The 20,891-nt window shown below is 41.4% G+C and overlaps 1 protein-coding gene across 2 annotated transcripts in view; it reads left to right on the top strand.

Moving 5' to 3' along the window:
• Window positions 1–1,251: 1,251 nt before the first annotated feature.
• Window positions 1,252–20,891, top strand: part of Ect2 (epithelial cell transforming 2) — a 60,349-nt gene continuing 40,709 nt past the window's right edge. Inside the window, exons 1-11 of one of the 2 annotated variants that reach the window (XM_057756877.1) lie at window positions 1,252–1,313; window positions 5,759–5,910; window positions 6,691–6,770; window positions 6,854–6,946; window positions 9,269–9,451; window positions 10,543–10,632; window positions 11,571–11,678; window positions 17,119–17,192; window positions 18,431–18,561; window positions 18,905–19,020; window positions 19,118–19,180. In XM_057756877.1, coding sequence (XP_057612860.1) covers window positions 5,781–5,910; window positions 6,691–6,770; window positions 6,854–6,946; window positions 9,269–9,451; window positions 10,543–10,632; window positions 11,571–11,678; window positions 17,119–17,192; window positions 18,431–18,561; window positions 18,905–19,020; window positions 19,118–19,180 — 1,068 coding nt within the window. In that variant the 5' untranslated portion in view covers window positions 1,252–1,313; window positions 5,759–5,780. The remainder of the gene's footprint in view (window positions 1,314–5,758; window positions 5,911–6,690; window positions 6,771–6,853; window positions 6,947–9,268; window positions 9,452–10,542; window positions 10,633–11,570; window positions 11,679–17,118; window positions 17,193–18,430; window positions 18,562–18,904; window positions 19,021–19,117; window positions 19,181–20,891) is intronic. The other variant, XM_057756878.1, reaches the window with a different exon arrangement.

The raw sequence follows: 20,891 nt of genomic DNA on the forward strand, positions 1-20,891 counted from the left end.
ATAAAACTTAAAATAAATCTAAATCAGGGAAAATACATACATGCAGGCAAAAAAAAAAAACAAAACAAAAAACAAACAGGTACATAAAAATTAAAATAAATCTGAAAAAATAATAGTTTTCTACCTTCTATTGAGATTTGGGGGCTTCGCAACAGATTCACTTCCCTTTAAGTCAACATTCGCTTGGTAGTTTTTTTTTTTTTTTTCCTAACTAAAGATAGTTGTTTTGAGACAGGTTCACCCTGTGTAATCCAAGCTGATCTTGTCCTCCACCTCCAGCATCCTCTTCCTAAGTGGTTGGGGTCACAGCTACACCCAGCTAGAAGTGCATTTTTCTTTCTTCTTCTTCTTTTTTTTTAATATTTATTTATTTATTTATTTATTTATTTATTTATTTATTTATTTATTTATTTATTTATTATGTATACAATATTCTGTCTGTGTGCATGTCTGCAGGCCAGAAGAGGGCACCAGACCTCTTTACAGATGGTTGTGAGCCACCCATGTGGTTGCTGGGAATTGAACTCAGGACCTTTGGAAGAGCAGGCAATCTCTCCACTGAGCCATCTCTCCAGCCCGTGCATTTTTCTTAAAACGATTCTATTGTAGAACATCTTAGGACGTAGAATATCGTAGAAACAATTTACTGACCCCTGGAAAAAAATTGGTCACTTCTTGTCGGTCCTGACTTCCCACGACCTTCCTGTGCTTGGGGCGGGGTGGGAGGAGCAACTCTGAGGCGATTTTGCCTCCGGAGATTCTAGAATCTCACACAATTTTAAATTGCTCAGATGCAAGCCTGGCTTTAAAAACAGAACCTGGGAAGGAATAAGAGCGGAACGACTTGGGGCGCTTGGTGCTGTTTCTTGAAGGTGGAGGCGATGGTAGAGAGAGGGACTGGTCCTTAGGAAACGCGCTATTTACTGAGTAAACAAGCGGTAACCACAGAGACACCTGCCGCTCTAGAGGAGGCCCCGCCCCCTCGCGGCCACATCCGGGCACTCCGCTGACGTCCGCACGCTGCAGCCGTTTAGCTTATTTGAAAGCCACGCACAGCCAATCAACCGACCCCGCCTGGAGGCGGGCGTTGGGCTGTGACCAATCAGCACTGCCCTCGGGGCTCCAGCCTATGGAGAGGAGGGTGGCCGAGGGCGCCAATCAGCATGGCTCTCGGAGAGAGCGGCCGGATTTTTGAATCGGCGGCGGCGGCGGCGGCGGCAGCTTCCCCCGAGCCATGGCGCCAGTGAGGGCCGTGAGGGTGTGAGGATAGCGGAGGACGGCGCCGGAGCGGCTCTTCTTTCCGTTTAAGCGTGGTGAGGACTGCGTGGGGTGTGCGGGACGGAGGGGATGCGGTGCCCGAGCCGTGGTTGCGGCGTCGGAGGCCGCCTCCCCGCCGCGGTGGGCAGCACGGGCTCCGCCACCCTCTTCCATCCTCTCCTCTGTCCCCGGCCCGGTTTTCCGTCGTCGCGGTCCGAGTCCGGGTCCCCCTCCTCCCTGTCCTGCTGCTGCCCGGCGCCCCGGGGTGAAAGGCGCAGTTGGAACTGGGATTTTGTCCGCCCGCCCGCCCGCTGCAGCCCTGAGCTGCCCTGATTGTTTTGTGGTTTCCCACTGGAATTCCTGCAGAATTCCGATTTTCTATTTTTTAAATATAAAACACGGGCCGCCCCGCCCCCTTCCTGGCCACAGCTGTGTGTGGTTAGTGGTTAGGGAAGCGCTATCAGTCGAGTTAGACCCGGCTTGGAGAAGCCGCGTGAGCGACTGCCTTAGCCACAGACTGGATAAGGCAGTACTTAGTATTCGACTGTTAGGATGGCTGCAAAGGTTCAACGAATGGCAAGGAAACAGATTTAGGATAGTGCCTGGAAAATATTAAACTCTAAGTAAATGAGAACTGCTAATCACAGTTACTAAAACATTCAGTATTGGAATGTGGTTCTTTAACCTGGATAACGTTTTTATGAGGAAACTCAGTTTAAAAGAAATGTGTTGTGAGACAGGTTCTCAGGGAGCCCAGCACAGGTTTGTACCGTGGAGCCAACCCGAGTGCTCGGATTACAGGTGTACTTTCACCGTGCCTGGTTTATGGGTTACTTGGGGATGACGTCATGCATGCTTCTGCTAAGCTACATCCCCAGACAAAGATGTGTTGCTTGGTGATCCCTGATTCTATTGTGTTTATTTATAAAAGTCCCTGGCCGATGTGAATATGAGAAAAAGCGACAGATGCTTTCCAGTCTGAGATCCGATTGTTTTACGTTAGTTATAGCATTAATTTACCATGTAGCTCTTCTACTGTAAATTTTGAAGCTGTTTTGGAAATAAATGATATATACAGTTAATTAAGCCTTTGACATTAAAGGGGGCCATGGAACCAAAAGTATCACTGAACATGGATTGTAAAAGTTTGACAGTGGTGGCTCACGCCTTTAATCCCAGCGCTCAGGCGGCAGAAGCAGGCGATCTCTGGGAGTTTGAGGCCAGCCTGGTCTACAGAGTGAGTTCTAGGACAGAGAGGGCTGCACAAAGAGACCCTGTCTTGAAAAACCATAAACCGTGCCTTAAAAAAAACATATATAACACACATATACATATATTATGTGTGTTATATATACTGTGAAGCCTTGACACTGACATATAATTATGGGTGTGTTTTGACGTTTCTTTCTTTTTTTTTTTTTTTTCTGAAACAGAGAGGTTGAACCCAGAACCTCTTTATGCTTTCTCACTAAGGTACTCTTCAAGCCCTAGAATATTTTAGTACATTTATATAATATGTAATGATCAGATGAGGGTAATGGCTATGTTACTGGAAGCATTTATCATTTCTTTTATTGGAAACATTCGAAGTACATTTTACTGACCTTTTGTTTTTCAAGACATGTTTTTTCTGTGTAACAGCCCTAACTGCCCTGGAATTAACTCTGTAGACCAGGCTGGCCTCAAACTCACAGAGATCCACCCACCTGCCTCCTGAGTGCTGGGGTTAAAGGCGTGCACCACCACTGCCTGGTGGAAAGTTGTTTTTAATTAATTAATTTTTTTTAAATGTGTATGTTGGTGTTTTACCTGCATGTTTATCTGTGTAAGAGTGCCAGGTCTAGGAGTACAGGTAGTTGTGAGCTGACATGTGGGTGCTGGGAATTGAACCTTGGTCCTCTGGAAAAGCAGTGAATTTAATCACCCCAGCCTTCCCTCTAGCCCCAAGGGGACGTTTTAATGTCGATTAAGCACTGTGTTCTACTAACCATTTCATTAATTCCTGCTGTTGGCTCGTCTGAGGTTAGGTTTCATGTGACCGTACTGCTTTCAATACCATGAGCAGCTCAGATGTTTCGTTTTTTTTTTTTTTTAAAGATTTCACTCATTCACTCATTCATTCATTCATTCATTATGTATACAATGTTCTGCCTGCATGTACACTTTTATGCCAGAAGAGGGTAGCCGATCCTGTTAAAGACGGTCGGGAGCCACCATGTGGTTGCTGGGAATTGAACTTAGGACCTTTGGAAGAGTAGCCACTGCTCTTAACTGCTATCTCTCCAGCCTCTCAAGACAAGCTTTCTCTGCGAAACAGTCCTGTCTGTACTGGAACTCAATCTTGTAGATCAGGCTTTCTCGAACTCACAGATACCCACCTGCTGCTGTCTCCTGAGTGCTGGGACTAAAGGCGCACACTGCCACTGCCTGTCTATTTTTTTCTTTTTTTGATTTTTTTTTTTTTTATACAATACAGTCTGACCATTTCTTCTGGATTCTATCCCACTTCCCCACCATCCAACTCCACAGCTTCTTTTTTCTCTCTCTTTAGAAAATAAATAAGAAAAACAAACAAAGGAAAACAAAGCAGAATAGAAAAAAACACACTGGAAGGGAACACAAAGAAAAAGCATGAGAAGCATATACCCAAGCAGAGAGAGACATGCACAGAACACCCATAGAAGCCCAAAATGGGAAACTGTAGGATACCAACAAAAGACCAATAAGGTTAAAAAAATTTCCTGACAAAGTATTAGGCAAAATATTTCCACAAAAATGCCAGAGTTCGTTTTCGGTTGGGCAGCTACTGTTGAGTGTGGAGCGTGCCCTTTGTGGTTTGTACCCAGTGAGACTCAGGAGAACACTATATTTCTCTTTTGAGTGGTTGTCATTTGGAGACAGCTTCTTGGTTAGGGATGAGACATCGTGTCAACTTCCTCTGCAGTGCTGGGACCCCATTTGATTTGTGAGCTCATATGTACGTCAGTCCTGTTGATTTAGAGGGTATTGTTTCCTTGGTGTCCTCCATCCTCTTCTGATGGAGACATCTGTTTAGGGTCTCACTCTGTGTGTATGTCTGGCTGTGGGTCTCTATTTGTTCCATCTACTTCTGGCTCAAGCTTCTCTGATGGTGGCTGAGCAAGATACTGACCTATAGAAGTCATTATGTCATGAAAGTTCTTTTTTTTTTTTTTTTTTGGTTTTTCAAGACTGGGTTTCTCTGTGGTTTTGGAGCCTGTCCTGGAACTAGCTCTTGTAGACCAGGCTGGCCTCGAACTCCCAGAGATCCGCCTGCCTCTGCCTCCCGAGTGCTGGGATTAAAGGCGTGCGCCACCACCGCCCGGCTCCGAGCACAGTTTTAAAGTACATTGTAATTTGAACTTGAAAACTGCTCAGAAATTTAGTTTGACACTGAAGTTTTTGGATTTGAGATCGACAGGCATTTTGGGCAGGGAGAATGAGTCGAAGAATAAAGATGGGGTTATTGTAAGCCGATGTTGTGTAGACATTTAGGAAGAGAAATAGATTGAAGATAGAAATGTAGAAGAAAAAGGGGAATATTTGTGACTACCTTTTGTGTGCTTATGTCAGGGAGTTTTCTGTGTTCTTTTAATGTCTGTTGTTACTTGTTACTGTACTGTATTTCTTTCTTTCTTTTGTTTTTTTTTGTTTTTGTTTTTCGAGACAGGGTTTCTCTGTAGCTTTCGAGCCTGTCCTGGAGCTAGCTCTTTTTTTTTTTTTTTTTTTTTTAATACATATTTATTTAGCATACAGTATTCTGTCTGTGTATATGCCTACAGGCCAGAAGAGGGCACCAGACCTCATTACAGATGGTTATGAGCCACCATGTGGTTGCTGGGAATTGAACTCAGGACCTTTGAAAGAGCAGGCAATGCTCTTAACCGCTGAGCCATCTCTCCAGCCCCCATGGAGCTAGCTTTTGTAGACCAGGCTGGCCTCGAACTCCCAGAGATCCGCCTGCCTCTGCCTCCTGAGTGCTGGGATTAAAGGCGTGTCCCACCACCGCCCGGCGTTACTGTATTTCTATAAGCCAGTTTTGGTCAGCTTTATTTTATAGAAAAAGAAACCTATGCTGATGGAGGTTTTGATATAGGGTCTCTTGTTCCCCAAATTGGTTTTGAATTCATGTTGCCTCCTACTCTTGGTCTTTCTACCTCCACCTTCCCCGAGCTGATTTTAGGCATGACCATCCTCTACCACCTGGGTCCAGCGGATAAATTCTACATCCCACAAGCACAGCTTCTAATGCAGTGGTTCTCAGCCTGTCCTGGTTACGTGCCAGATGTCCTGCATATCAGATTCATAACAGTAGCAAAATTACAGTATGAAATAGCAACGAAATAATTTTATGTTGTTGTTCCCATAACTCGAGAGCTGTTTTACGGGGTTGCAGCATTAGGAAGGGTGAGGACCACTGCTCTAAAGCTTGTTGTTGCTCAGTGACTAGGTTTGTTTCATGTATTCAAATTTTGTTTTTCAGCCTCCACAAAACAGTACAAACAATGGCTGACAACAGTGCATTAACGTCTCCTACTGAGATAACTAATTTGGCAGATTCTTCTATTTTTGATTCTAAAGTTACTGAAACTTCCAAGGAAAACTTGTGCATGGTTTCTTCTTCAAATGTTGATGGTAAGCCTATTATCTGCTTTGTAAAGAAAGAGAATTGTTTAATCCTCACGTACTGACTGCTGGTTTTTCTGTCACTGATGTTAACAGTTAAGTTAGAGGCTGTTTGTTGAGTAAGTCCGGCACTGTGTCTGTACTCTGTGTCTATCATGTGGGCTAATGCTTCCCCACTTTGAAAAAGGGAGTCTTAGTGCTGATACTGCTTCCCTTGTACTGAGACTGTCTAGCTGTGACATTGTGATTATGCAGTGAGACAGTCTAGCTGTGACATTGTGATTATGCAATGAGCCGCTTATCTCACTGCTTTGTAGGTGGTCTGTAAATCCTAAAGCTCCCTGTACCTTAAGGAGGAGGGACATGCTTGATAATGCTTCTTGGGCAGAATTATTTCTTTGTTGTTTGTATGCCTTTTGCTACAATTTATCTTTTCCTTTCCTTTTGTTTTGTTGTTTTTTTTAAGACAGTTTCTCTGTATAGCTTTGGAGCCTGTACTGGAACTTGCTCTGTAGACCAGACTGGCCTCGAACTCACAGAGATCCTCTTGTTTCTGCCTCCGAGTGCTGGGATTAAAGGTAACACCGCCCACTTGTATCGTTTCTTTTTTTAAAAGTGATACATAGTCAAATATTTTTGTAGGAAACTCAGAATTAGGTTATTTTAACTTCTGGGAATGTTCTACCTTCCTCAGGTAGAAGACTTTCTAGCTAGGAAGAAGGTCGAGGAAGTGCTTGCTGACTGTGTTGTTGGTACCCTAACATATTGAAACATTTTACATTTTAATAGAAGAAATGCCTCAGGTTGAAACAAGACTGATACTGGTCCAGGAAGCTGGGAAACAGGAAGATCTTCTCAAGGCAGTAAAGGTAAGGAGATGGGGTTTGTAGTTCATTTCTAAAGAGATTCTTCACCCACCTGTCTTTCTTATACTTAAGTCTCTTTTCTACAGACTGTTAAGATAATGGAAGTCCCCGTTATAAAGATAAAAGAAAGTTGTCCTGGAAAATCGGATGAAAAATTAATAAAAGGTGTTATTAATATGGTAGGTAGGTCAAGCATCTGATTGCATGTGGCATGCTTCACTTCCCTCGACTGAACTGCTTCACTCTGGACTGGAATCAGCATCAGGTGTTCTGCGCACTCTGAATTAGAAATGGAGGACGTAGCCTGTCTTAGAATTGGGTTGTTTCTGAAGGCCAAAACTATAGCATCTATTATAAGTCCAAATTTTAGAGACTTCATTATTTAATTTAAATAAAGGATGTAATATTAATATGTACAATAATCTGATAATTTTCTTTACATTTAGTACTTTTTCCTTTAATTTTGTTTAAATTCTTGTTGTTTTTCCAAATTACTAAACAGTGATTATCAATTAATTTGCCTCAGAATTTGTAATCTATCTAGTTCTCTAGTCCATCTCCATAATAATCATTTATTATATTTTGGCAGATTGAACCCCGGATCTTGTGCATGCTAGGCAAGCATTTCACTACTGAGCTCACGCCCTGCCCTTCAGTTACATTAGTCTGCTAGGGCTGTTCAAACAAAGTAACCCAGACTAGAGATATTAAACAGCAGAACTTAATTTTCTCAGTTTGGGGAGCTAAGCAAAATTGGTCCCAACAGGTTTAGAGTGTTTGGAAGCCTCTATTGTGCTGCATGGGGCTTTTTTTTTTTTTTTTTTTTTTTTAATTTCTTTTTAATTTTTACACTGTATCCTGCCTCATTTCTATGTAGTGTATCTTTGCTGTTCCTTTGTATGTTCACATTTTTTATGAACACTCCAGTCAGATTGGATGAAGGCTACTCAGGCACCTCATTTAGCTTTAGTTGCCTCTTTAACATTCTTACCCACGTGCAATCCGGTTGTGAGATAAGGCTTCAATATTTTGGGTTAGGGGTTCAATATAAGAACTTCAGGGATAGCTGATTTGGCCCATCATCCAAATAATGTACTTATCAATTCCGAATTATTTAATTTTTTCTAGACAGGGTTTCTCTGTGTAGTCCTGACTGTCCTGGAACTCACTCTGTAGACCAGGCTGGCCTTGAACATACAGACATCTGCCTGCCTCTGCCTCCCGAGTGCCAGGATTAGAGGTGTGCACCACCACCACCTGGCTCCATTCAGACTTTTAACACAGGAATTATGTGGGATCTTCAGTATGTTTAGTTTTTGGTTGTTTTGTTTTAAATCATTCTAAGATCCTTGCCTTTTTATACTCTTGTACATCTGTCCTATGCAGCCAACTTGGCTCATGATCTCTCTTTACAGCATATGTAGTGAAATGCGAATGTTAATTAGAAACTTTTTATTAACTGTGGTATTCTATAAGTTATGGTAATTTTTTCTTAATTTTTGAAGAAAGCAGTGTATGTACAGTATTATTTTTCCTGATCAGAATAAAAATGGTGGCTATAAACCTAATACAGTACATCAAAATATGTTTACTTTTTTAAAAAAATTATTTATTTATTTATTATGTATACAATATTCTGTCTGTGTATATGCCTGAAGGCCAGAAGAGGGCACCAGACCTCATTACAGATGGTTGTGAGCCACCATGTGGTTGCTGGGAATTGAACTCAGGACCTTTGGAAGAGCAGGCAATGCTCTTAACCTCTGAGCCATCTTTCCAACCCTGTTTACTTTTTTTTTAAGTGGGGCATGGTGGCTTATAACTGTCATCACTGCACAGGCAGTCCAGGAAGGTTGCTGAGGGTTCAAGGCCATCCTGGGCTATATGGAGAAGTTCAGACTAGCCTTGCCTCAGAAAAACAATAAGTGCACGCCTTTAAGGGGCAGAGGCGGGCGGATCTCTGAGTTCCAGGCCGACTTGGGGCTGCAAAAGGAGTTCTAGGATAGGCTCCCAAGCCACACAGAGAAACCCTGTTTCAAAACACCAAAAGCCAGACAGACAACCAATAAGGTGGTGGCGATAGCTCATTGGTAGAGTGCTTGCCTAGTATGCTCAAAGTTCTAGGTTCAGTCCCCCTTACTATCGAAAACTAAGACTACAGCAGCAGAAAGGAAAGTTTCTGGTGTTCTAGTACTCGGAATTTACTGTGCATGCCAGGTGGTTTACAGGCCGCTGAGTCATAGATCCTACTAAGTCTATGTCTTTCCCTTATCCATCTGTGTATTCTTGATGTGGTTGGGGATATATGACACAGAAGTAGAGAAATAACAGTTTTTCACTATTGTATGGTATATTGGTAATTGTATACTTTAACACTTAAGTTTTCTACAAATTTTAAAGATGTCTAAAAAGTGTAGGAGTCGTTTTTAGGGAGTCATGTATATTATATGGCCTATGAATGTTTTTTATTTATAATAACCATATAAAACAAAAAAATTTAGGAAATCAAAGTGCCCTGTGTAAAGATGGACTCAATGGAAGAATTTGGAAGTTTGGATTCCCCAGAATTTGAGAACGTGTTTGTAGTCACTGACTTCCAGAATTCTGTCTTCAATGACTTGCGCAAGACTGACTGTAGAATCGTTGGACCTCCAGTTATACTCAGCTGTGCCCAAAAGGGAGAGGTGAGAAATATACACTTACTGTGACTTTCTAAGAATACATTTTTAGTAATAAAATTTTTGAAAATTTACATTTAGAAAATCCTGTTAATTGTTGAGTGTATGTAACATTTAGAATAATGTGTGGTTGCTCAGGCCCATAATTCTAGCACTTGGAGGTAAAAATAGAAGGATCTGGATTCAGGTGCACTCTTGGCTATGTGGTGAGTTCTGGGCTACATGAGGCTCTCTTTCCCTCAACAAAAAGATAATTAATAGGGACTATTCTTATGTATTTTTAATATTTTAGTAGTCAAAACCCAAGGCCATTGAAAGCCGTACAATGTGTGTATGTAAAAGCCCATACATGGCTTTACTTATGATACCTGTAATACCTTAGGACAGATTTGCAGAGGTTTGGTTTCCAGAAATGTGTACACATAAACCTTTCTTTTTTTTTTTTTTTATTTAAAGCTGGTGCCATATCCATTTTTGTAAGATTTTAATAAGGAAAATTATTTTAACCCCCCATCCCCCAATTTTTAACATTTTTGTGTGTCAGAGGACAACTTGGAGGATTCAGTTTTCCTTTCATTGTGGTGGAAGGTGAAAGGGTTCAAACTCAGGTCATCAGGCTTGCCAGCAAGTGCCTTTCCCCCTCCTTGGAAAACAAGGCCTGTGTGTCTCTGGCTGTTCTGGATGTCACTTTGTAGACTAGTCTGGCCTTGAACTCACACATCTGTCTGCTTCTGCCTTCTGTGTACTGGGATTCAAGGGGTTTTCCCCTATGTCTAGTTACATTTTTAAGCTGTATTTTGAGATAGGGCCTTCTTTCATTCCTGGATGGTCTTGAATGTACAGTCCTCTTGTCTCAGCCTGCTGAATGCTGAGACAGATTACAGGAGTATAAAGCCACGACTGGCAGCAAGATGTTTAATGTGGAGTTTAGAGTCTGACTTTTATTATCCCCTTTCCTCCGCATTATTGGAAAATTCAAGTAAACCTTGGGTATTGAAAAGTTAATTGGTAAGAAGAGAAATCATTAAGCTTGAGGAAATGTTTTCTCAATCCTAACTGTAAAGGAAGCTGACAGTTTATACTGATGTCCTCCACAGTCCTTGCCATTCTCCTGTCGGCCGCTGTACTGTACCAGCATGCTGAACCTGGTGCTGTGCTTCACTGGGTTCAGGAAGAAGGAGGAGCTCGTAAGTATGATGAGGCAGCTTCAGAGACATTTTCCTAGTAATGCAGATTCAAGTACATTTTTTAATTTCTTTTTGGTATCATGAATTTATTTTAAAATTCTTGAAGGAAAAAATGCTGTGACCATCAGGTTCTAAATTTTAAAGAAAAAATTCTTAAGAGCTTTGTTAAGTTTTATAAGTGCTAGCTGGCATGTAAATTAATAGAAAATTTTACTTTCCTGCTACTGATCAGTTACATTGGTTAACTGGTGTTTTTATTATGCAGAATTGATAATGTTATGCAAGCAAAACTTGATTCTTACCACCACAGAGACATCACAGAAACAGTTTTCTGGTTCACAGTAAGTTGGAACCAGTAAATGTTGTTGAAATTTGTGTGACAAATATTGATGTTATATAACCTGATGTTAAAAGTCAGTATATTTGGGTTGAGGACTTGGCTCAGTGGTTAAAAGCACTAGCTGCTCATTGGAGGACAAGTTTGGTTCCCAGCACCCATGTCAGGCAGCTCACAGCTGCCTATAACACCAGCTCTGGGTGAACTGACCCCTGCGCTGGCCTCTGAATACCTGCTTCTATGTGTGTGTACTCACAGACACATAAATAAACTCTTGAAAAAATAAATCAATATATTTGTGGATCTATGGTCTTGACCTTGATACCAAATATTGTAACAAGTAAATAAGGTGAAAAATGAAAGCAATAGATGTGTATTTAGGCAGTGTTAGAATCAGTTGTCTATTAACTTAATACTCTGTATATTGTTTTTGTATAATTTTGTCTGTAGCAACAACAGTAAGCTACTCTTTAATTTTTTATATAAAATTTAACATTTATCAAAATTTGTATAAATTTTGTAACATAATTATGCTAAATGAGTTATTAATACAGATTTATTCAAAATAATTAAAATCAATTTTGTCATATTTTCTTTTGAGGTGAAATTGGTGACATTGGTTCATCATATGGGTGGAGTTATTCGAAAAGAATGTAATTCCAAAGTAACACATCTGGTGGCAAATTGCACACAAGGAGAAAAATTCAGGGTATGTAAACTTAATATTATTTTTTCAATATAGTATTACTCTGTAAAGGTTTTATTATTTATGTTTGTTTTGAAATGTTCTCATAGTCCAGGAGAGTCTAGAAATCATTTTGTAGGCTGTGCTAGCTTTGAATTCAGTATCCTGTTTCTCTGTCCAGCTCTACCATGCCTGGCTAGGTATGGGTTGATTCTTCTGTTTTTGAGGATCAGATTGAAATTTTGTCTTTGGAATGTTTGGTAAAGGGTTTGTGATAGATCTCAGTTACAGAGTGCTTGCCCAGCTTGCAGGGAGGACTCTTTAGGTCCCAGCACTGCACACCTTTCTCAGTACAGCATGGTATCGTCCGGCATGTTGAAGGTGGCCACAGGAGGGTCAGCAGTTTAAGGTCTTATTTGACTGCATAGGTAGTTTGATTAGCCTGTGTAATTTGAGTCCGTTTTAAAAAACAAAAGGAAAGCAAAGTGGAATCTTGATGGCAGGTTTAAATCACAGATTGTGGCCCATTAGATTTTAAGAAGGCAGTGAAACTCAAGTTAGATGTTGAAAGGTGAGTGTGATGGTGAGAGCTGGGAGATGTTTTTTTTTTTATTTAAGTATTTGTTTATTTATTTATTATGCATACAATATTCTGTCTGCGTGCATGCCGGCAGACCAGAACGGGGACCAGACCTCATTACAGATGGTTGTGAGCCACCATGTGGTTTCTGGGAATTGAACTCAGGACCTTTGGAAGAGCAGGCAATGCTCTTAACCTCTGAGCCATCTTTCCAGCCCTAGGAGATGAGTTTTGTTAGCAAATGTGGTATGACCAGTAGAGACAGGCGGGTCAAGAATTATGAGATAGTCAGGCGTTGGTGGCACATGCCTTTAATCCTGGCGGATCTCTGTGAGTTTGAGGCCAATCTGGTCTACAAGTGCTAGTTCCAAGACAGGCTCCAAAGCTACAGAGAAACTCTTGTCTCAAAAAAACAGAAAACAAAAAACAAAAAAAGAATTGTGAGAACAGATATTTCACTGTTGACTTTATAAGAACATAGCCTTTTATAAAACGATCCTGTGTTCTTGCACCTGTTAATTACCTTATATTAAAAAGAAAGGATTATCTATTTAAAAAAAGAAACAGGAGAAAGTATTTTTCTCCCAAGGCACAGGGTCATTTTGCTTTGTTCGGTTGTTTTGGGGGGCCGAGTAAAGGGTTTATTTCAGTTTACAGTTTCACATCACAGTTGTTCACCACAGAAAGTCAGGGCGGGAGCTCAAGACACAGACCTAGATACAGAAGCCATGAAGGAATGCTGCTCACTGACTTGTTCTCTATATCTTGCTCAGCCTGCATTTATGCCCCAGGCCCTTCTGCCCAGGGGTGGTAGCACTCACAATGAGCTGGTTCCCCCTATATCTCTCAATCACTGATTAAGAAAATCTAGGAAACTGCTCTACAAGTTTGCCTACAGCCTGATTTTTTTCAAAAATTTTATTTATTCTTTGGGTCTTTTACATCATATTATCTTAATTTATTCATTTCCTTGGCCCTTTACATCTGCCCTTCACCCCTGCACACTCCCCAAATAATATAAAATTTAAGAGAAAAGAAAGAAAAAAATAATTAAAATGAAGTACAAAGGGAAAACTTCAGAATCTCACCGTGGAAGTTGCAGTGTGGCACCATGAGTCACACCTTGACTCCTTTGTCCATATCCTTTCTTGCAAGTGTTGAGTGCAGAGAGTCATTGGTCTGGTTTGAGGCCTCTGGTTTCTACTTCCCTACCCCTGGCTTGGACTCCTGGATGTCCTGTTGTTGCTCTGTGTTGTGGAGATCCTGCAGCTCTGGGTCTGCTCCAGTAGATCATAGATGGGGTGGATAATGGGGCAGGCCAAATCATATCTTTGGGACTGGGCCTGGGCAGCTGTAGGGTTGATCCACCAGATGTGAAATGGGGACAGTTGTCCCATGCTTACAACTTTGGGGCTGGCTCACCTACACCTGCACTAACAGAGTTGACTCTCCCGCTCTTAGGATCACAGGACCAGTTCTTCATGCCCCAGATGCCAATGGGGGGGGGAGGGGCAATTATCCCGCACCCATGCTGCCACAAGACAGATGGGTGATGGAGACAACTCTCCCATGCTCACAATTTTGGGGATGGCTCACCCACACTTGCGCTAACAGGTTGGCTCTGTTGTGCTTCCCTGGTAAGGTGCAGGGTTTGCTTTCCTGAGTGTTGCAGCTAGTGGACACCAGGCACTGTTCTGCTCTTATGATCACAGGGACAGCTCTCCCACCTGCCTCAGGCGTTGTGAGTGGGGCAGCTCTTCTCCACTCATACCACCACAAGACAGATGAGATGGTTCATGGGGACAACTCTCACCCACTCCGTACCCATAGGGTTGGCCCTATTGAGTTGTTTTGTTTGTTTGAGTAAAACAGGATTTCTATTAATATCTGTGGCTGTCTTGGGATTCAATGGTATAGGCCAGGTTGACTTGAAACTCAGAGATCTCCCTGCTTCTGCTTCCCATGTGCTGGGATTAAGATGTGGGCCACCATGTCTACCTACATATCCTAGTCTAGCCTTCCAAGTGCTGGGATTATTGAACGATCCATCATGCTAGTCGAAAATAATTTGCTAGAATTGAAATCTATTTTAAATTGTAGTTGAACTTTGCATTTTATTTATTTTGTGTGTCTGTGTTAGCATGTGGATGTGTGCTTGTGCCATGGCACATATGTGGAGGTCAGAAGACAACTTGTAGGCATAGGTTTGTTTCACTCATGAGGACCCTGGGGATTGCATGGCAAGTGCTCCTAACAACTGATTCATGTCATTAATCCTAGTTAAATTGTCTTTGCCAGAATTTATCATTCATCCCCACATTCTCAGTATATTTATGTAGGAAGTGGTCATTGACTTGAATTTCCCCTAAATTTGTTTTCATGTGTGTGTGTCATGTTGAACATATGGATATCAGAAGAAAGCTTACAGAACGGTCATTTTCAACCTTCTTAATGCTGCTGTGTGTGATTGTTCATGTATGTACACCGTGTGCATGACTGGTGCCTCAAGAGCAGTGGATCTCAACCTTCCTAATGCTGCACCCCTTTAATACAGTTCCTCATATGGTAGTGACCCCAACAGTAAAATTATTTTGTTGCTACTTCGTAAGTGTAATTTTGCTACTGTTATGAACCCTAATGTAAATATCTGATATGCAGGATTTATTCTGAAATGTCAGCTCCCATGGACTGAGTATGTCTGTTCTAGAGCATAATATAGAGAGTTAGCAATGGGTGTAGGGTAGAAGTGTCTAGAATATCACAGGTGTGTTTGAAAATTAAATTTACTTACCTAATTCATTCCTATGTGCTAAGAAAGTAATATTGTCCACTATCACTAGTAGACTTACAGTTTCCTATTGTGATTAAATATACCTAAATAAAAACAAAACTTCAGTAATTTTAAGTTCACAGTTCAATGCCATAACTACGTCTACTGTGCAGTTATTGTTATAATCCATCTATTAACCCTTTTGTTCTTAACTTCAGGGCTTCTTCTCTTGCTTCAGATCAACACTTATTTTCTGTCTCTGAATGCCAGTATTCTAAGAAATCTTGTCTTTCAGTGGTATGTTTTCCAGTAGCATCACACTTAGTAATGACAACTCACCCTTCAAACAGTATCAGAATCTTTAGGGTCAAAATTTGGGCTGGTAAATGACACTCATTATAAGTCACTTCTGTGGTACACATGGAAAGCTTTTCAGCTGTCCATTCAGTACTCCATAAGTAACAAGCAGCACACTATTCATAAAACTCATGTAATATGTACCACCTTTTTTAAGATTATAATATCCTAACAAAAAGAAATACAGCCGGGCGATGGTGGCGCACGTCTTTAATCCCAGCACTCAGGAGGCAGAGGCAGGCGGATCTCTGTGAGTTCGAGACCAGCCTGGTCTACAAGAGCTAGTTCCAGGACAGGCTCCAAAGCTACAGAGAAACCCTGTCTCAAAAAACCAAAAAAACAAAAAACAAAAAAAAACAAAAAGAAATACAAAAATATATACTGCCTTTAATTTTTTTGTAATACAAGATTATTCTGATAGCTACAAGATCTTACACAATGCCTCATATTTATCTTAATAATATCAAGGTCAGTGTCAGATTGTGGTGCTGGCTACGCTGCCATGGCAGCCCCCTCCCCCACCGAGAACCTCTTGTTTTAGGAGTTTGGTTCTCTCCTTCCACCACGTGGATTCTGGGATTTGAGCTCAGGTCATCAGGCTTGATAGCAGGCATTGACCCATCTTTCTCTATCTCACCTATAATTTAAACTCCTAAGAGTTTGGTGACTTAGTCCCATGGTTTTTGTTTTTTGTTTCTTTTTTTGTTTTTAGTCCTGTGTTGGCCAGTAAGTACTATCAAGGTGTGAAACTGGAAACAAAGGAGAATTCAAAGTTTTATAAGGATAAATTTGAGAACTATGTCTATAGAAAATAGAATAAAAGAATTGGGTACCTCTCCTGGGCAGCACAATACATTTGACCTTATTGAGGGGTGTGGGAGATCTGGCCCTGCCCCTAATCTGCCATATGGTGGTGTAGACCTGGGAGAGATGCCTCTTACCCCCAGCCTCCTCACCAGCTGCAGCACTCAGGAGAATGGCCCCTAGACCTTCTCTGGGCAGCACAGTGGAGCTGGCCTTGGTAGTCCAGGTCTGGGAGAGCTGCCCCTAAGGGCTTGAAAGCAAGAGAACTGGCCAAACCCCTTGGTTATTACAGCAAGGATGAACTAGGCTGGGACAATGCTGGCGAGCTCACCCTGGTGGTGAGGACAAGGGAGAGCTAGAGGGCTGACCAACCCCACAGCTACCCAGACCCAGAATCAGGGTTATGACTGGCTCACCCCAACACCCACCCCATCTGTGATAGACTGGAGCACGTAAAGGGACCAGTCCTGCAGACCCAAAGCTGCAGGATCTCTGTTACACAGGGGAACAACAGGGTATCCAAGAGGAGTCCCAGTGAGGGCCCAGCAGAAAGAGGCCTGAAGCAGACCGATGACTTGTTGCAATGAACACTTGGAAGAAGGGGTATATGGACAAAAGGGTTACTACCTAACTTAGTGTGTTACACTGCAGCTTCCATGATGACCTTTTTTTTTTCTCTTAAGTTTTATTTAATGGTGGGAGATTGCAAGGGGAGAGGGCAGATAGGAAGGGATGGAAAAACGAATGGTGTGATGTGAAAGACTCAAGAATAAATAAAAAGAAAGTAAAAAAAATTGAGTACCGTGGACTTATTTTAAAGTTACTTTATCTTTAACAAAATACAACAAAAATAAAAATTTCTGCTAAGACTTTTGCACAGTTTTTTAGAAGAACTTCCTTGAGTACAGTTATTTAAAGTGGAAACTTACTGTGGTTGATGTTAATATTCTTAGGTTGCTGTGAGCCTGGGCACTCCCATTGTGAAGCCAGAGTGGATTTATAAAGCATGGGAAAGACGGGATGAGCAGTAAGTGCTTAGGCATCTAATAGTTTGTGTGAATTCAATTTATTTAAAAAAAAATTGGTGTGTGTGTGTGTACGTTTGTACATACTTGAATGCACGTTGTTGCACCACATGTTTGTAGTCCCTGAGGAAGCCAGAAGATCCTCTGGAACTGGAATTACCATGTGGGTCCTGGGAATCAAACCTGGGTCCTGTGGAATAGCAGCCAGGGTTCTTAACTACTGAACCATCTCTCTAGTCCAGCATATTATTTTTTTAAATGTGTGATTTTTTTTAACCTTAGTTTTTAAATGTGCCAACCAAAACTAAATTTGTAGATCATAAGGAAAAAAAATACTCTTGAATAGCTTAGGGAATAAAACATAGATTATGAAACAATTAATTGAAAGATTTGGTATCATTGGGTTTTACTTTGTAAAATAATTTTGAGTGTATGCATGATAGTATGTGTGGGCATGCATGCTGCAGCACCATTTTGGACATCAGCGGACTCTACGGAGTTGGTTCTAGGGATTGACCTTACACTGTAAAGACACTCGTGGCACACGCCTTCACCTGCTGAGTCATCTCACAGGCTGATTTTTGTGAAATACTTTGACTGGACAGTTGATGCTTTGGTGGTGGAGGTGCTTGCTACCAAGCCTGCTGACCCTTGTTTGATTCCCAGGGCTCGTATCAGGGAGAGATTGGACTTCTAGGGTCCGCTGACTTCCGTGTGTGTACTCGGCTCCCATGTGCACACATACAATTAAGATTTCGTGCTTATCATACACATTTTAAAGTTTACTAGGTGATAGCTTAATGCTTTCAGGTATTTGGATTATATTACAGTTTCTTTTTATGTTTGAATTGCTGCTTGCAATTATCATGTTTTACTAACTCTCCAATTACTCGTTCTCTGTTGTGGCACTTTATCATCATATAAAATTTCATGAAATTGGAGAATATCTGTGATATAAATTCCAAAGCAGCCAGGATTTGATTGATGTGAAGATTGTCTGTGATTGCATTTGTTCTGATGTAATGGACCCCTGGGGCCTATACATGCAACATCCCAGACAATCCCCTCTTTTAAAAAAACAAAATAGACAAAATCAAAAACCAACTGCAGTTGTGAACAGTTCAGGATCTTATGTAAAATATTTTTAAGAAATGCCTTACATTAAGACCTATATAATACTGAGATGCTGTAAATGGATGCGCCTAACTGATGAATTTAAGCAAGTGTGCATTTGTTCTAGGTGTTTCTGTGCAGACATTGATGACTTTAGAAATGAATTTAAAGTTCCTCCATTTCAAGATTGCATTTTAAGTTTCCTGGGATTTTCAGATGAAGAGAAAAACAGTATGGAAGAAATGACTGAAATGCAAGGTAAGATGGCACGGTGTGTGCGGCAGCTCAGAGACAAGGGTCTGAGCACGGATGAGAGAGGGTCTGGCCTACCGTGACTGTGCCGTCCCATACATACAAAGGAGAAAGTGAGTGGAGCACCGGTGCTTCCTGAAAGTTGACCACCAATCTTATGCTTTGCTCCCATGGTTATCTGCCATGAATGAACTCTTGAAGCCTTATTAGAAAAGGCTGATATCATAAAAGTTGTCTACATTTTCTCCCCAGACGTGTTTAAGCACTTCCTAATAAATAGCTGCTGTAGAGATGGCGGTGGGGGAGCCGTTGTCTGGCTGATTGTGTGTGGCTGTGTCCTGTTCTCTAGGAGGCAGCTGTTTACCAGTTGGGGATGAAAGGTGCACCCACCTTATTGTTGAGGAGAATGCAGTAAAGGACCTTCCATTTGAACCTTCCAAGAAACTTTTTGTTGTCAAGCAAGAGGCAAGTAACTCGAGTGAAATTAGCCAGCTTCTACAGTACGATAATTTCTCTGCTGAGGTAGATTTAGATTTAACTTAAATATTTTCTTCTCCTCTAGTGGTTCTGGGGAAGCATTCAAATGGATGCTCGTGCTGGAGAGACGATGTATTTGTATGAAAAGGTATGTTTTTGCTCTTGAGCTATTGGCTCTGTGATTTTTTTTCTTTTTTTGGTAGAAAATTCTTTTGTTTCCAGAACATGTAGAAATCATGGTATAATTGCACACATGTTGTATACATGTATAAAGAGTAGTTGAATATACCCACATTCTTAGTCTATGTAATTTTAGTGGAGCTGCAGTGCAGTGAGGTGGCTTTCACTGTCCTAATGAATTTACGTCAGCTTGACACAGCTGGAGTCACTTGCGAAGAAGGACCTCAGTTGAGCAAATGTTCCCACCAGATTGGTTTGTGGACAAACCTGTTATAGACATTTTTGATCGATGTGGGAGGGTCCACTTCACGGTGGTCTCTGCTACCTTTGGGTTGGTGGTTCTGTGAACCATAAGAAAACAGGCTGAGCAACTCACGAGGAGCAAGCCAGTAAGCAGTACTTTTTCATGGCCTCTGCTTCAGTTCCTGCTCCAGGGCCCTGTGCTGACTTCCCTGGTTGATGGATGGACTGACTGTAAGTTGTAAGATGAAATAATCCCTTTCTTCACCAAGCTGCTTTTGGTCATGGTTTTTTAGTACAAAAATAGAAACCCTAGCAAAGACATTTAATATAACACAAGTTACTCTCTGCTGATTGTTGATGATACCAACATCAACAGTAACACCCCTGTCTTTAGAAGCTGGAACCCTACTGGATCAAAGGTGTGCTGTATTCAAGTAGTGTAGAGATTCTCAGTCTGAGAGGCTCTGCAGGGTTGAATGGGAGTAGCGAATGTTAAACCAGCATTCTAGACTAACCAAGTAAGGACATTAAGTAGAACAACGAGGGAGAGAGGAAAGTTGAGACAACTTTAAAATAGTTAGTTGAGAGTGACATTTAAAACAATTATGGAAAAGAAAAGGAGTAGGTAAATTTCAGTAGCTAGGAAGATTCAGAGTTCTTAATATCCTGAAGAGCCACATATTTATCATTCAGAACCGTGAGTCATTGTTCTTAAAAAGATAATTTTCCTAGTAGAATGTAAGCAAGAAAGATCTTGTTTTCATGTTGGGTATCGAGAAGAGGACTTTTTTTTTTTTTTTTTTCGGAGACAGGTTTTCTCTGTAGCTTTGGAGGCTGTCCTGGAACTAGCTCTTGTAGACCAGGCTGGCCTCGAACTCACAAAGATCCGCCTGCCTTTGCCTCTCGAGTGCTGGGATTAAAGGCATGCGCCAAGACCGCCTGGCAAGAAAGAGGACTATTAAACAAATTCTAGAAAGATTTATGGGAAGAGTTATTTCAGTTTGAGATTTAGTAAGTTTGAGTGGAGAAGCCAGGCGTGTGATGTACATGATTATAATCCTGTTACTCAGGAGGCTACAGCAACTTTCCAGTGAGTTTGAGGCACAGGTTTGGCAATGTAGTGAAGTACCAGGTGAGCCCAGGCTACACAGCAAGACCCTGCCTCATAAAATGAAAATAATTTTTGAATACTATATTGAGTATAAGATTGTAGACTTCATGTTTCCTCGATAAGATCTATGTTCTTATCTCACTGTGCTCTTTAGTCTTGTTCCCAGTAAAGTTTCAGATGTGCTTTACATGCACTGAGAGAGCTCTCAAACCCTTGTTTGAGCTGGCAGTGTTTCTCAGGAAATACTGGCGTGTACTTAATTCCCTCACTCTATATGCTTGGGCACAAGGAGAAGAATGTGTGGCTCATTCTCTCTCGGGTCATG

Source organism: Chionomys nivalis, chromosome 24 (assembly GCF_950005125.1).
Source record: "Chionomys nivalis chromosome 24, mChiNiv1.1, whole genome shotgun sequence".
NCBI lineage: Eukaryota > Metazoa > Chordata > Mammalia > Rodentia > Cricetidae > Chionomys > Chionomys nivalis.